General features: G+C 39.7%; 1 protein-coding gene and 1 non-coding gene across 2 annotated transcripts in view; both read right to left on the bottom strand.

Moving 5' to 3' along the window:
* Nucleotides 1–17,322, bottom strand: part of FSIP1 (fibrous sheath interacting protein 1) — a 212,342-nt gene extending 195,020 nt beyond the window's left edge. Inside the window, exons 1-2 of the mRNA XM_005888930.2 lie at nt 17,169–17,322; nt 9,713–9,845 (exon numbers count right to left, since the gene is read on the bottom strand). Of these exons, the coding sequence (XP_005888992.1) occupies nt 9,713–9,838 (126 nt within the window). The 5' untranslated portion in view covers nt 9,839–9,845; nt 17,169–17,322. The remainder of the gene's footprint in view (nt 1–9,712; nt 9,846–17,168) is intronic.
* On the bottom strand, nt 6,473–6,544 carry TRNAC-GCA (transfer RNA cysteine (anticodon GCA)). Its single transcript has one exon. It is a non-coding gene; the product is annotated as a tRNA-Cys (tRNA).
* Nucleotides 17,323–17,918: the final 596 nt, after the last annotated feature.

The following is a 17,918-nucleotide window of genomic DNA, read 5'->3' as shown; positions in this document are numbered from 1 at the left end:
TCAGGCAGAGTGGAGACATACCTTTCCCCTCCAACGGAGGGAATGTCTGCTCCAGCCCTGCAGGACTCAGCCCTTGGAGGCTTTTATGCTCCTGGTCTACACTCCATCATTGCCATCTGGGTCCCCTTGTGAATCTCCAGGACAGAAGGCAGGTGGTGCTGAGAATTAAACTGCCAGGGTTTAATTGCTTACATGACTGCACAAGCTTACACGAGTGCACAAGCATCTCTCTTCACCTGAACTAGGACATAAGCCCCAGGAGAACTGAGCTGAGTCCGTAGTATAAAAATCATAACTGACATTTACTGAGAATTACTACTGGCCAGGTCCTGTGCTGAGTGCTTTACACACACTGCCTCAGTCACGTCTCACAATGACCCTCTGGGATAGGTATTACTACCCCAATTTAACAGAGAAGAAAACAGGTACATTATGGACTGAAACTAGTAGAGACCTAATTTATAATAAGCAAAACAATGCTTACTTTATGTGATCTTGAAAGTGTTAAAGAGGGTTTCCTGTTCAAAAATATTCTTCTGTGAAAGGCCAGGTTAAAGCCTAAAATTCCATAATATCCAGTAAATTCTTAAGGCTGCATAGTTTCGTGAGAATGCTGAAATTGCTAGAAGTCACACAAGCCCTGTCAGTAATTTAGATCTTGGCATAAATGAATCAAGCTGATCTTTCCCTGAGAATGGGTTTTTATACAGGGGTAACATAACTAGATATTAGCAACTACTCAGATACCACATTTCAGTATACACAAAGATCTTTCACACGTGTTACCCCATATGATCCTGACGCTTAGAATGAGCAGGAAAAATGAGACAAAAGACATGAAACAGAACAAAAGGCAAATACTGCCCATTTCACAATTTTACCCACAGTTTCCCACCCCAGTAACACCAACCATCTCCCCATCCCACTGCCCATGGGCCTCTCTCTTCCCAACCCCTCTGATCGTCTACCTTGTGGCCTGTTTGCTTTTTTCACTTCTTCATTCTCAAAGCCACATTCAGCCTCCACTTTTCATTGCTCCATGTCCCCTATTTCATCTCCATGTTAGTCCCAAGAAAGGTAGATAGTCTATAAAAACACTTCCAAACAATTAGATACCTACCTGAAAGCCATGAGATTTTTACACCAGTTGCAACAATTGGCTCCTTCAAGAAAAATATTCAGAAGCAACAATAAACCAAAATTCTAAGACTGAGAACTATACCATTACTACAGAAATTTCATTAAAATTCTAGCATTTTAGGGACTTCCTGGCAGTCCAATAGTTAAGAATCCATGCTTCCACTGCAGGGGACACGGCTTCAATCCCTGATCAGGAAACTAGATCCCACAAGCTATACAGCATGTGGCAAAAAAAAAAAAAAAAACCTCTAGCATTTTAAATTCATTTTCTGCCACTCAGAAATTTTTGCAAGAAATTAATAAAAGACAAATGAGCAATAAAACTAATCAAAATACTAAGATTTATTATTCTGACAATGTAAAAGGGCTTACAGACACTTAATCATTTGCAGTCAGCAGTCAACATGCAGCATACCTGTGGATTTTCTACCCCAACCCCAGATGAACCTTACTAATTTTCCACGTAAATCACAACTTTTACAAAGTCTTGCCTTTGCTATAAGTATCAAAGTCCTCATTGGTTAATAAATATGCTAGAGTTTGTTTTGACCTATAGCTTAGTGGGTTCAAATAAAATATGCCTGGAATTAATTGCTGATATATTTCTTTTAAATAAATTTGAATGAGGTAATATTAAGCTATGTTTTAAAACATGTGCATCAATATTGTGAAGTTGCTGCTTTAGAAAAAAATCATCACCTAGGAATATGTAAGCAGAAATACTAATCCTTTGCTACTCTAAAATTTGTCAGGTCTTTGTAAATATATTATCCTACCTACATAAAATGGTAAATTTTTCATTCTAAATTTGTTAAACACAGTTATGTGACAGCTACTATGTGTCTGACTTTACACTGAATTTCATGAAAAATAACATAGGAAGGACTGACCAATTAGGTTAAAGAATTAAGACCAATTAGCTAAGATGTCCTGAGTACTTACTACATGCTGCTACTAAGTCGCTTCAGTCATGTCCAACTCTGTGCGACCCCATAGACGGCAGCCCACCAGGCTCCACCATCCCTGGGATTCTCCAGGCAAGATCACTGGAGTGGGTTGCCACTTCCTTCTCCAATGCATAAAAGTGAAAGTGAAGTCGCTCAGTCGTGTCAGACTCTTAGCGACCCCATGGACTGCAGCCTACCAGGCTCCTCCACCCATGGGATTTTCTAGGCAAGAGTACTGGAGTAGGGCGCCACTGCCTTCTCTGTACTAGGTGCTGCTGCTGCTGCTAAGTCGCTTCAGTCGTGTCCGACTCTGTGCGACCCCATAGACGGCAGCCCACCAGGCTCCCCCGTCCCTGGGATTCTCCAGGCAAGAACACTGGAGTGGGTTGCCATTTCCCTCCCCAATGCATGAACGTGAGAAGTGAAAGTGAAGTCGCTCAGTCGTGTCCAACTCCTAGCGACCCCTTGGACTGCAGCCCACCAGGCTCCTCCATCCACGGGATTTTCCAGGCAAGAGTACTGGAGTGGGGTGCCATTGCTAGTCACTTCTAAAAATTGTAGATATTTCACTCATTTTATCCCCAAAATGCCGGGAGCCGGCATATTGCATATTGAGTGCAGCACTGTCCACAGCATCATCTTTCAGGATCTGGAATAGCTCAACTGGAATTCTATCACTGCCGGGAGCCAGCGTGAGGAACTCCACCCATGACAAAGGTCATGAGGAAGGAGGCTCGGCATACGCAAACGCGGGATCGAGTCTCAGGAGTCCCCCATCTACCCCCAAAACCAGAGTCTGCCTACTTTCTGCTTTGTGCTTTCACCTACACCTCTGACTTTACAGGGGGCTGTCCCCCACTACCTCTCTCTGAAAGAAGAGTTAGCTTACAGCTCCAGTTAATAATTCCTGGGTGTGACAGTGTTTCAACCTACAAACTCCTTTGGAAATCCTCTAGCCTGCCTGAATAGGTTTTTCTGGCCACATGTGATTGTTCAGAGCCTCCCAACTGTGAGAGGCAGGAGATGTTCTAAACTGTCTAAACACAGATTCTTTTGAGTAGTTAAAAGATTGATTAGAAATTGTATTGGTGAAGGGATTTTCACTTGTTGGGCCAATGTTTGCTGCTAAGTTTCCATATCCCTTACCTGCTGTGTCCCTGGCAGTGTATTGATTAATATAATTGGTGTAAGTAGCTTTAATGTTTGTAACCTGGGACCCTTGAGTTAATTCTTTTTCTTGTTATAGCCCACCACACCTTTGCTCTGTAGGAATGCAACTTTATCTAATGCTTTTGGAGGGTTGCTCCTGACCAATTACCTTTAGAGAAAAATAAGTTTTCTGAAGAAAGGGTCTTAAAATGTTAACACGCCTCCGGGCCAGAAGATGATGCAAATCACCTAAGCTTTTGCATATGATAAGTTTGCAGGAAGAAAGCCTGGCTTGCTGCATGACTCTACCCCTTCCCCCATTATCCTCTATGCATAACTTAAGGTATAAAAACTACTTTGGAAAATAAAGTGCGGGCCTTGTTCACCGAAACTTGGTCTCACCATGTCGTTCTTTCTCTTACCTTCTGGCTGAATTATTCAGCCTCTTTTCTCCACTGAATTTCCTCACTGAGCTATCCTTATTTCAGCCTCTTTTCTTCACTGAAATTTCCTCACTGAGCTATCCTCATTCTATTACTCTTTATATCCTTAATTAACGTTTAATTAAGCAATTGTTTCCTGGTCCTCGCCGACGCCGTCCCCGCTTCGAATTCCCTGGATCCACTGGGGCTGGACCCCGGCACCAAAACATGCCTAAGAGGTGGACAGTATTGAACAGATTAGGAAACTGACACAGAGAGTCGAAGTATTAATAATTTTCCCAAAATCACATAAAATGTGGTCAGCAAAGCCTATTTTGAACCCATAACTCCAGAGTTTAGGTTTATAATCAGTAAGCTTGATACTAAAGAGTCTAAAATTGTTTTGGGCTATTGGAATTTAAAATTGTTTTAGATTCCACTTTAGGCTATAAGGAAAACCGAATAAACTGAAACTTTCCATCTACTTAGAAATGAATAGTTCTAAGCTCACAAGAATACTGGGGAAATTGCCAGTCAACAGAAATTAAAAGGAAACTAAAAGCTGAGAAACCTGTATGCAGGTCAAGAAGCAACAGTCAGAACCAGATATGGGACAATGGACTGGTTCAAAATTGGGAAAGGATTACATCAAGGCTGTATATTGTCACCCTGATTATTTAACTTATAGGCAGAGTACATCATGCAAAATGCCAGGCTAGATGAATCACAAGCTGGAATCAAGATTGCCAGGAGAAAATATCAGCAACCCCAGATATGAAGATGACACCACCCTGATGGCAGAAAGCAGAGAGGAACTAATGAGACTTTTGATGAAGGTGAAAGAGGAGAGTGAACAATCTGGCTTAAAACTCAACACTCAAAAAGATAAGTTCATGGCATCGGGTCTCATCACTTCATGGCAAATAAATGGGGAAAAGATGGAAACAGTGACAGACTTTTATTTTCTTGGGCTCCAAAATCACTGCTCCAATGCAGACAGTAACTGCAGCCACGAAATTAAAAGACACTTGCTCATTGGGAAAAAAGCTATGACAAACTTAGACAGCGTATTAAAAAGCAGAGACATCACTTCCCCAACAAAGGTCCATATAGTCAAAGCTACACTTTTCTCAGTAATCATGTACAGATATGAGAGTTAGACCATAAAGAAGGCTGAGCACCAAATAATTAATGCTTTCAAACTGTGATGCTGGATAAGACTCTTGAGGGTCCCTTGGACAGCAAGAAGATCAAAACAGTCAATCCTAAAAGGTATCAACCTTAAATATTCATTGGAAGGACTGGTGCTGAAGCTGGAGCTCCAACACTTTAACCACCTGATGCAGAGCTGACACATTGGAAAAGACGATGATGCTGGGAAAGATTGAAGGCATGAGGAGAAGGGGAACACAGAGGATGAGATAGTTGGATGGCATCACCAACTCAATGGATGTGAGTTTGAGCAAACTCTGGGAGATGGTGAAGGACAGGGAAGCCTAGTGTACTGCAGTCTATGAGGTTCCAAAGAGTCAGACACAACTTAAGAGACTGAACAAGAACAACAAAAACTGAAATAGGAACCTTTATAAATCCTTAAAGCAGATGACCTGGTGGGGGCTGGGTGGGAGCAGAGTATGTGTGTGTTAAGTTGCTTCAGTCATGTCTGATTCTTTGCAACCCTATGGACTGAAGCCCACCAGGCTCCTCTGTCCATGGGATTCTCCAGGCAAGAATACTGGAGTGCACTGCCATGCCCTTCTCCAGGGGATCTTCCCAACTCAGGGACTGAACCTGCATCTCTTATGTCTCCTGCATTGGCAGGCAGGACTCTTTACCACCAGTACCAGGACAGGTAAAAGAAAAATATGCTGGCCTCAGAAAGCCATAGCCTTGGGCTTTACCACCTACACAGAGCTAGGAGACTAGGACTTGGGCTCATGCAAGACAGGATGGAGAAGACCCTTCCCTCTCCTGCTTCATGAAGCTGGATCCCTTAAAAAGGTGCCTCCTCAGTGACAGTGCAGACTAGAAAAATATATCTATCCAAAAGCACAGGATACAAACAAAAAATGTGTCTGTGTCCCTGGAGAAGGAAATGGCAACCCACTCCAGTGTTCTTGCCTGGAGAATCCCAGGGACGGGGGAGCCTCGTGGGCCACTGTCTATGGGGTCACACAGAGTCAGACACAACTGAAGCGACTTAGCAGCAGCAACAGCAGTTCCAAGAGGGAAACAGTCTTCCCTGAGAATGTGCAACCATGGGGTCATGCTTTATGTGGGTTTGAATTCCAATTAATATTATTCATGAGCTCTGGAATGCTTCAAGATGAAAAATTAGCCAAAAAAAAAAAAAAAAATATTCATGCCAGTGGTATCTCTGAGCCATTTGGTAGAAGCAAACAGAAACTTGCTTTGGAAGGTACAGCTTCAAATCAGGCTCCATAAATTTTCCAAAATTAAAACTTACAATCCCAAAGTTCAAAAGCCATGAACACATGACCAACAGTAAGCAAGAGTCACAATAAACAAAAGAACTTAAGATATTACTATAAAAATCTGATAAAGATTTATGAGTATTAAGATTTAATGAGTATTAAGAAAGAATCCAAATAATACAAAAAGAAAAAGATATTCTTTTTAAGAATTCTCCAGGCCAGAATACTGAAGTAGGTAGCCTTTTCCTTCTCCAGGGGATCTTCCCAACCCTGGGATCAAACCCAGGTCTCCCACATTGCAGGTGGATTCTTTATCAGCTGAGCCACAAGGGAAACCCAGAAATATTGGAGTGAGTAGCCTAACCCGCTCCAGTAGATCTTCCCAACCCAGGAATCGAACCAGGGTCTCCTGCATTGCAGGCAGATACTTTACCAACTGAGCTACCAGGGAAGCCCTAATAATAAGCAAGATTCAGAATAAATAAAAGAACTTAAGATATTATTATAAAAAGCTGATAAATAGTTCTAATGAGTCTGAAGAAAGAATCCAAATAACACAAAAAGATTAAGATAAATTTGAAAATAAATGACAAAGAACTTCAAGAAATTAAAAATATATCATTAAGATTAAAAATTCAATGGATAGATTAAAGAACAGATTTGACATAGTATTAGAAAGAATTCCAAGAAATATATATTAAAAATTCCCCAGCATGATGCACAGAGAAATAAATGAATTTTTTTAAATTTTAAGAGACATAAAGAATAGAAGAGAAAGGTTCAAAAGAAATTTTATTGGACTTCCAGGATGTTAAAATAGAAAAAAAAAAATGCAGGCAATATTTGAAACATATGAAAATACAGTGGCTAAGAAGTTTTAAAAATAAAAATAAAAAACACATATCCTTACATTGAAGTAGTACTAGTCTTCGGAAACACAAATTAAATAAGTCCATACCTAGGGGAGTAATAATAGATATCAAAAACAAAGGGAAAAAAATAAAGTGGCCAGAGAAAAATATCTAAAATAGACAACCCACACTGGAATGAATAGTGGGCTTACAAAAGCCTTCTCACTGGCAACAAAAGAGGCAAGTATCTAAATGCAAAATACAGAACTATAAAACTTTCAGAAGAAAAAACAGGAAAAAAATATTTGGGAACTTGGGTTAAACAAAGGATTCTTAGATACAACCAAAAAATACAATTCTCAAAAGAAAAAAAGCATGATGAATTGCACTTAAAATGTTAAATGTTCTTTAAAAGACACAGTTAAAAGAAAGAAAAACCAAGCTACAGACTAGGAGAAAATATTTGCAAATAATATATCTGACAAAAGACTATTTACTTACTATTGACTTTTCAGAGTTCTTTATGTATTCCAGATAGAGACTTTTGAACATAAACTTTCCAAAAAAAATATGTGAATTGTAAATAAGCACATAAAAACACAACATTATTAGTCATCAGGGAAATTTCATTTGCACCCTCAGTGAGATATTACTTTATACTTATTGTATATATGCAAATATTTACAGCAGCTTTATTCATAATCACCAAAATCTGCAAACTACCCAAACACTCCTCACCTGGGGAATGAATAAGCAAACTGTGGTTTACCCACACAATGGAACGCTGTTAAGCGATAAAAAGATGTGAGTGAACAAGCATCAACATGGATGAGTCTCAGACGCAGTGTGCCAGCAAACAAAAGCCAGACTCAAAAGCTACATTTTTTTTTTTAACTTCATTCATTTGACCTTCTGGAAAAGGAAAAACTAAAGGGACAGAAATCAGATCCAGAGTTTCCAGGGATTAAGAGTAGGAGAGACTATTTATGACAGGCTAGCATGAGGGCATTTTTGAGAGGTAATGATGGAACTGTTCTATATTGTGATTGTGATAAGATCACTCCACACATGTGCCAAACTCAAAATTAAACACCAAAAGAGACTGAATTTCACAGTATGTAAAATGTTTAAATTAGAAGCAAAGAAGTCAATGAGATGCTATGTAAATAGATGGGAAGATTTACTATCATAAAGTTAGAAATTCTCTCCAAATTAATCTATAAATTCAAAGCGATTTCAATCAAAACCTCAACAGTATTTTTCATAGAACTTGAAAACTGTTCTAAAATATAAAAACAACAAAAAGCCAAGTACAGCTAGGACAGTCCTAGAGAAAAATATGATGGGGAGACCGATCTCATCAGATATCAAGAACTATTACAATGCTGTAAGAGTTAACACACAGTAATGATGCAGGATTAGATGAAAAAAACATAAGAGTTAAGCTAGAAACTGTATTTTACAAAGCTGCTTGCAGGCTGGATTCTGGATATGTGTTAGTTTCATCCAATTAGGTGCATCTGCACAAAATTTATACCACAGAAATGAGGTAGAAGCCATCTTGCTAAGCTCCTGATATGCAGCTGGTCTCTTTACTGACTGAGCCACCAAGGAAGCCCTATATTATTGACAAGAAATATCAAAGGCAGTCACCTCTGCATGTCTAGTCACCAGTTTTATGGTTCTGAGAGAAGTGTAGAATATCAGAGGCAGCAACAGCAGCAGCTTTCAGATCTCTGGATTTTGGATACGGTGGTGTGACTGGGCTTCCCTCGTAGCTCAGCAGTACGGAACCTGCCTGCAATGCAGAAGACACAGGAGACCTGGATTTGATCCTTGAGTAGGGAAGATCCCCTGAGGAGGAAATGGAAAATCCCACGGACAGAGGAGCCTGACAGGCTACGGCCCATGGGGTCACAAAACAGTTGCACGTGACTGAGCATGCACACACAGTGTGATCTGGGAACCAATGATCCAAGAAAAGTCCCCTCTGTGATTGCCTTTTCAGCTGGCCCTCAATTGATTTAGGAACTGAATTTCTTGTATTCAATCTGGAATACATTCTAGGCTGGAAATGCCTAGAATGTTTTCTATTTCCAGCATTAAATCATGATAGACACTCCTCTAAGAGTTTTGTAATGCAGTCTAACCCATAAGTCAAAAGAATACGTGAGAAGGGAGTCACAAAACTGCAAAGAAAATTTTCACCATAAGCTTCAAAATTTTTGTTTCCCACAACCTTAAGACAAATAAACTGCTCCACATCACAGAGAGAAAAAGATTCTTTAAAAAAAAAAAAATTGAATTAGATATTTTGAGAAAAGATAGAAAGACTAATAAAGACAATAAAGGGAGTCACACCCGGGTAATGTACCTACTAAATATACACCATGTGGTCTTGATCCAGACTCTGTTTTTTAAATTAATGAATCTTTTTCATAGTTAAGAGTCAATGGTGGCATAGTAGATATTGGAATACAAAGCTTTCTTATGAAAGAAGAAAAGTTAACAAATGAGCATTATCAAAGTACAACTATGGAAAATTAAGCCAAACTCTATCCCCCCTACCCCCAAAAGAGGGGAAAGTAAAGAAGGAAAGAGTATTTTCACATAAAAAGATCTAAAGTAACAAACAAGAAATCTATGAGTGCTCCCAGAACACACCTTTTAAAGAGGAACCTTAGAAGGGGATGTTAACAACAGCTCTGGTTCACCAATTGCTAGAGATTGAAAGAAGTCGTTTATATCATTTCTAAACAGCAAAGTACCTTGAAGGATGCTGGTTCTGGTGAGAGCACCTCCAAAGAAGCATTTGAACTTCGGCTCCCAGGACGTGTTCTTGAATTTGAGGCTGGTTTTGAAATTTCATCCAAGTTTCCCTTTATAATATCCATTGATATCCTGAAACAAAATTTTAAGCAAGCTGTGACTTGTATGTTTAAATGTTTCATCACTGTTAACATTCAGTTAACTCAGAGCCTTTGTTACAAGGATTATGTTGCTACCAAACTCACAGGACCCTAACTTCATCAAAAGATGTCTATGTCCACGGATCATTACATTTTACATCACTGTAAGTGGAAAAAACATGCTGCCCAGGATGTTAGATTCTGAAAGTGGCTAAAAAAGTGCAGAAGTGAATGCCATTCAGTGGCTTTCTGCATCTCCAAGAGAAACACTTACTGTGTCCTAGGCCTTAGAAGACACTTTCGGAGAACCACACCTCTCAGCCAAGACTCATGCTTCATTGTAATAACTTCCCAAAGCCTCTACTTGCTTTTGGTTTTACTTTCCTTATTCTAGCTCAGCCTTCAGCCTGGGCTCCCTCTCAGCTCTGATTTCTCCTCTCTTCCTTGGTACCGAATCTTCATGGAGTACCTGCTGCTGCTGCTGCTGTTGGTAATCACTCTTCTATCAACCCTGCCCTTCTAAGACCCACAACACTACTTCTGCCCTGAAGCAACAGAGAACTGAACCTACTCTATCTAGCAGAGGACAGACTTTCATTATCTGGATACACATTGCCAATCTCCTTAACTATTTTTCAGGTGACACCATCCAAAGGCCTTATACCAGTCTGGCTGCTCTATTCCCAGGACTGTTTCCTAAAGCAGGAGATATTAGGCAGGGTGGTTTAATCTAATGAGAAAACTTGAGCATTGCCAGCACCTTGATCCTGCCAAACTGTGCCCTTGATCAGGACCATTCCAGATTTGTTCAGTAATGCTGCGGTGGCATACATGCCAAATAAAATGGAAGAAACAGAGAGAATTTCAGAGTTTGCCTTCTCAATACTTAGCTTTACATATGTGTGACTGGATATCTTCCAACAAATCCTTTCCTAAATTCCTACTGGTTATGAATCAAACCATTTCTCTCATAAGAGAATAAAGGCAACTGCCTCTGGCCCAGCAAGTGAAACAATGTCCTTTTCTTACCCTACAAAATGACTCATCTATCTTTCTCTTTATGAACAGGGAAGGCAGAGTCCAAGAAAGTTCCGGACACAGGAGGAAGCCCAAACATGAACAACCCCATGCTCCTCCAAGGCACACAGAGGGATAATATGATTTAGCTCCCAACCATTCAATGTACCGAGGCGTCAAGGACCAGTAGGTCAACTCTTTCCATCTCACCAAATGAAAAAGGCATTGATCTCAACATTATTCAACTCTGTAAAAGAGTTTTTGGCTCACTCAGGAAGGCACTGACATTATTATTGTGGGATGACGGATCACCCTGGCCCGTCACATCACAATCAAAAAGCGTAAGTCACTGAAAGGCCAAATGTCTTGTAATGCCCTAAGCAGCCTGTCAAGGGAGACTTATTGCAGTGCACTGAGGGAGCAATGAGATGGAAGCCTGTGCAGAGCCCGTATAATACACGTCAATAAGGGGAGGGGCACAGGGAACCACCAATGGCATGGACCAGCTAAGAGGCTCCAGAAATCTCTCCATTTGCTTTAGAAATAGGTCTGTTCTTTTATGTTTGCTCCTGAAAATCATAAATAAAACACACTTCCCAGGATGGGTAGGGATATAACTAACAATCTTATGATTTGGCCATCTAGAAAAAAGTACGGATAAAGGGCAGTGAATTAGGAACTTAGAGATGTATCTGAGTGTATTAGAAAACAATCTCAGTAGCCACAGAGAAATCCCACAAGAAAAATAAAGCATTGTGCAAGAAAGCAAACAATCAAATGATAATTAAATACTTTTAATTATATAAGCACTGAATATTGATTTAACCAAATACTGTGCCTTAATTATATTGAGTGTATGTGAGAAGGAGTATGTAAAAGGAAATGTATAAAAAATCTAACCTGTCAAAATAGGAAATCAAAGAGAATATCCAAAACTTGATAAATCTAAACAATAGTTAAACAAGCATAATGTTTACAAGTTCAAGATATTTGTCCCTGAAGGATGTGACATTTTTTTCCACTGTAAATATTATACTGTATTTTGACATATTTTACTATATTACTTTATTAAAAGTTTTTTTGCCTTCTCCTTTAAATTGCTTAATAATAAATAAATATAAAATATGAAATCTCCAAGGGACTGGAAGGAAACATACATCTAATTTACATAATAATGAGGTTTTTTGTTGTTTAGTTGCTAAGTCCTGTCCGACTCTTTTGAAACCCCATGGACTACAGCTGCCAGGTTCCTCTGTCCATGGGATTTCCCAGGCAAGAATCATGGGGTGGGTTGCTATTTTCTTCTCCAGGGGATCTTCCCCACCCAGGGATCAAACCCACGTCTCCTACTCGGCAGGAGTGGCTCAGTACCACTGAGCCACCTGGGAAGGCACTTTACCACAGGTTCAGTAGTAAAGAATCCGCCTGCCAATGCAGGAGACACAGGTTCCATCCCTGGGCTGGGAAGATCCTCTGGAGGAGGAAACAGCAACCCACGCCAGTATTCTTGGCTGGAGAATCCCATGGACAGAGGAGACTGGTGGGCTATCAGACTCAACTGAGCATGCACGAACACACCTGGGAAGCCCAAAAATGAGGTTAGTGACTTACCAAGCAGGACATCAAGAGCATAAGTCAAAAAATAAGAGACTAATAGATGTGATCACATAACACTGACTGCTCTTGAGTATCAAACCAAAAAGAAAAAAAAAAAACTCTAAATTAAAAGATAGATGAGAAACTGGAGGAAATATATGCAATATAGATAATATACAAAAGATTAATACATTTACATATTTAAAGAGCTCTTATCAACAAGGAAAAGAAGCATTCCAATAGAAAACTGGCAAAGGGCATAGACAAGAAAGGAAGGCAGGAAGCAGGAAGGAAGCAAATCAATATCCTGTTTAAAAAACAAGACCAATTTCTCTAATTAAAGAAATATACAGAGAGGGACCTGAAGGATGATCACAAATCAAAGAAGTAACAATGGTGGGTTCTGGACTAGCAGGTTCATGGGTGTTCTTGTGTCTTCTTTTACCTTTTGCTTATCTCTACTTGCTGGTTTTCTAGTATTTTAAATTCATAATTAAAGAATTTATTTATTGTAGTAAATTTTCTGGAATACATTAAAGTCTATTCAAAAATAACTAAAAATCACCCAGTATTCATCACCCTGAGCTAAACACTGCTGGCACATTTCTTTTCCATTTTTGCTTTTCATATTTTTTCAACAAAATTGAATCCATGTATTTCTCACTTAACATTAAGTGATCAGCATTTTCTTATTACATTAAAGATAGTTCTAAAATAGAATACTATTCAGTTCTTGATATTCCATTAAACAAAAGGATATATGACCAGATTCTAACTTGCAATAAATCACTGTTAAGAGGTACAAAGTTTTCCTAACATTCATTTCAAGTGAGATTAAACTTTTTCATATAGGCTTGTGAGAAATGCAACCACCATGAATGATTTAAAACCAAAATGGGGACACTGGGCCAATGTAATTTGATGTTTTGGGATGAATGAAAGAATAAAAAGAAAATTAATCCTCCTCTGTTTAGTTACAATGAATAGCCAGCCTTTTTAAAAAGTTGAATTACATTTATTTTCATGATTTTAATGTTTAAAAACTATTTGTGGTGTTTTTTCTTAACTTTCTATATTTGTTTATTATGTAAGAAATATTTGCCTATGAGAGGGGAAAAAAGGCAAATAATATAGAACAATGTAAAAGTTTTTCAAGTTCAACTTACCCTCATCCCAAGAAACACAGTTGATAGATTTTTGTAGGTCTTACTTTTTTAGGCATATGCAAACTTTCTATCCTGTAACTACCTACTCCTACCCAACACAAACACACACAAATGGCATGGTACTTCACAACTTGCTTTCTCACACTTTATGCATTTCAGAGACTTTTCTGTAGCACCACACACAAATACATTTCATGCTTTCAAATCATGGCATAGTACTCTATTGCATAGATGTAGCATTTTAAAAATCAGTTTCATTTAGCTTATATGGAAGATTTGCTATAAAAAGCAAAACAAAAATTCACTCAAAATTGATCACAAGCCTAAAAGAAAAACTCAAAACTATGAACTTTCTATAAAATATGTGTGATCGTGGGCTAGGCAAAGATGTCTTAGATACAACATCAGAAAGTGAAAAGAAAGTGAAGTCTCTCAGTCGTGTCCGACTCTGCGACCCCATGGACTGTAGCCCACCAGGCTTCTCCATCCATGGAATTTTCCAGGCATGAGTACTGGAGTGGGTTGCCATTTCCTTCTCCAAAGGATCTTCCCGACCCAGGGATTAAACCCAGGTCTCCCGCGTGGCAGGCAGACGCTTTACCATCAGCCACCAGGGAATCCCTTGGCAGACAACATCAGAAGTATGATTCATAAAAGAAAACACTGATAAATTGGAATGTATCAAAGTTTAAAACTTCCACTCTTCAAACAACACTACTGAAAAGGAAAACAAAAGTCAAATATTGGAAGAAAATATTTGCAAAACACATAGCTGACAAAGGACTTACATCTTGAATATATAAAGAAGTATCAAGACTCAATAATAAGAAAGATTTGAGCAGACACATCACCAAAGATGTATAGATAGCAAGCTAGCATAAGAAGATGGTCAATATCATTAAGCCATGGGAAAAATTCAAATTAAAACCATAATGAGATACTGCTACACATTCAAATGGTGAAAATTACTTTTTTAAGAAACTAACAATACCAAGTGTTGACAAAGTTGAAGCAATTGGAACTTTCATATGTTGCTGATGAGAATACAAAAATACAAAATGGGATAGCAGCGTTGCAGAACCACTTGCCACTTTCTTACAGTGTTTAACATACACTTACCTTATGACTCCACAATCTCACACTTGGATATTCACCCAAGAAATGAACATTTGTAATCACACAGAAATCTGCACATAAAGGTTTATAGCAACTCCATTAACAACTGCCCCAAACTAGGAACAATCCAAATGTCCCTCAACTAGACAATGAATAAGCAACTGTGGTACAGCCATACAATGGAACATTGCTCAGCAGTATAAGAAAACAAACTACTGACATAAAACTTAGGCAAATCTCAACTATATACCGCTAAGTTGAAAGAGGCCAGATTCAAAAGTCTCCATAGTATTTGTTTCCAATTATATGACTTCTAGAATAGAAAAAACTATAGGGACAGACGGAGAAGGCAATGGCACCCCACTCCAGTACTCCTGCCTGGAAATCCCATGGACCGAGGAGCCTGGTGGGCTGAAGTCCATGGGGTTGCTAAGAGTCGGACACGACTGAGCGACTTCACTTTCACTTTTCACTTTCATGCATTGGAGAAGGAAATGGCAACCCACTCCAGTGTTCTTGCCTGGAGAATCCCAGGGACGGGGGAGCCTAGTGGGCTGCTGTCTATGGGGTCACACAGAGCCGGACATGACTGAAGTGACTTAGCAGCAGCAGCAGCAGCAGCATAGGGACAGAAAATGGATGACTGGGCATAAGGAAGGGTTAACTACATAAACCGGTATAAGGGGATTTCTGGGAGAATGACGCAAGTGTTTTGTATCTTGACTGTGATGGTAATTACATAAACACAAACTGTATGCGTTTGTCAAAGCTCACAGAACTGCAATATTAAAAGGGTAAATTTTACGGTATGTAAAGAATACCTCAATTTTAAGTTAACCTCTTTGTACAAATTTTTGCTTAGTTATGTTTATATGTCCAGAATATAAAATTGAATTGCTAAGTCAAAACAAAATTGCAATACGACCCAGAAATCCCACTCCTGGGCATATACCCAGACAAAATTATAATTCAAAAGGATACATGCACCGCTATGCTCATAGCAGCACTATTTACAATAGCCAAGACATGGAAACAACCTAAATCTGTCCATCAACAGATGGACATCAACAGATGTCCATCAACAGAAGAGGCAAGGAAAAAGTGAAAATGAAGTCGCTCAGTCGTGTCTGACTCTTTATGACCCCACGGACTGTAGCCTACCAGGCTTTTCCGTCCATGGGATTTTCCAGGCAAGAGTACTGGAGTAGGTTACCATTTCCTTCTCCAGGGGATATTCCCGACCCAGGGATTGAACCCAGGTCTCCCGCACTGCAGGCAGATGCTTTACCCTCTGAGCCACCAGGGAAGCCCAAAGACGTGGTACATATATACAATTATTTAGCCCATTAAATACATTATTCAGCCGTTAAAAAGAATGAAATAGCACCATTTGCAGCAACATGGATAGACTTAGAGATTATCATACTAAGCAAAGTCAGTCAGAAAGACAAATACCGTATCACTTATATGAGGAATTTAGTACAACACAAATGAATATACATAAAACAGAAACAGACTCACAGATACAGAGAACAGACTTGTGGTTGCCAAGGGGGAGGGGAGAGAGGAGAGGGGAGGAATGGGAGTTTGGGATTAGCAGAGGCAACATATTAAAAATAGGATGAATAAACAACGTCCTACTGTATAGCCAGGAAACTATATTCAATATCCTGTGACAAACCATAATGGAAAAGAATATGAAAAAGAATATACATATATATATATGTATGTATAACTGAGTCACTGCTATACAGAAGATATTAACATTGTATATCAACTACACTTCAATAAATTTTTTTAAATTGTTGAGTCAAAGAACACTTGGATTTCAAATTTTGGTAAACTACCAAATTGTCCTACAACAAAACTGTACCAGATTACATTACTACCAACAGGGTATGCTGAGATGAAGGCGTCTGTTTCCCCATCAGGGCCAATCTGATTATGTCAAAGCTTTTCACCTTTGTCAATCTGGTACATGTCAAGAAGTATCTATGAGTTACATTTCTTTAATTACCAAAGAAGTTGTCTCTAGTCAAATGTTTACTGCCCACCTTTTTTTTTATTCCTGTGAAATACCTATTTGCATCCTTTGTCACTTATAGACTATTTTAAATGGCTGGTAATTAATTTGTAACACAAGTTCTAGATCTTATGGGCTAGGACAGTGGGAGTCCTTGGTACTAGGTCTTACGGTCAGGAACGTTTGCTACAGTGTCCAGGAAATCCTGGCACAGCCTTCGAGGAGACTGAAGCTTCTCCGAGGTCAGACCCACCGCTCCCTCCCAGGACTCCGGGCCGGCCCCCCGCTGACACCGTCCGCCCATCCCCAGCCCAGCAGCCAGATGGGACTCCGCTCCACTCTGACTGGATTGTAGTCCGGCGACAGAGCTCCGCTGCTAATCTGTGCGGTCCCTCACCTTCTGGGCGAAAACCAGTGTCCAGTCGTCAGAGCATTGACACTCAGCGTCACCCACTGTCCCCCGAAAGGGAGGGGTCTTTTCCCGCCACCGCAGTTTCTCTTTCTCTACAGGTGGAAGAAGCGGCGGGTCCTAAGCCCTCTTGCCTCTCAGAACGCCGTTCCCTTGGCAACCAGAAGCGGACGCTTCCAGTCTCGCGATAGGAGAAAAGGACAGTACCATCTAGAAACAAGACATGGGAGCCCAAGAACGGCTGGGGCACAACCTGACGAAACCCTGAGACCTGAGGAACCTCTACTGTCTTCTCTGTCTTCTGGGCGGACGGCGGAGGGTGTGGAATGGTTTGTTCGTATTTAGGTTGAACTCGGAACGAGGATGTATGAATGTTTGTATGCCTCTGTCCTCACTATTAATATGATGCTCTACAGGTCAGCTTATCCTCTCCGAGTTCAGTTTGCTTCTCCGTAAAATGGGGTAATAATGATTGCTTCCTCACAACATTGTTGTGCGCTCAAAACCATAATGTTCTGTGACGTTCTTAGTAAATGTTGGATGGCATGTAAATAAAAAATATTAATTTTGCCCAGATTGGACCACAATCCAAAGAAGGTAATAATTGCTATTTGCACTTTCTTTCTTTTGTGATTCTAAATTCTCAGCGCATGAAGACTATTTCCCTGGGTCCTCAAATTGACTTTTCTTCATCCTCAGTGCCATCAAATATCTGCTTCTTCCAATATAAGCAGCATT

Source organism: Bos mutus, chromosome 10, assembly GCF_027580195.1.
Source record: "Bos mutus isolate GX-2022 chromosome 10, NWIPB_WYAK_1.1, whole genome shotgun sequence".
Taxonomy (NCBI): domain Eukaryota; kingdom Metazoa; phylum Chordata; class Mammalia; order Artiodactyla; family Bovidae; genus Bos; species Bos mutus.
The sequence above is the reverse complement of the archived record's forward strand: the minus strand, read 5'-3'. Positions and strand labels throughout refer to the sequence as shown.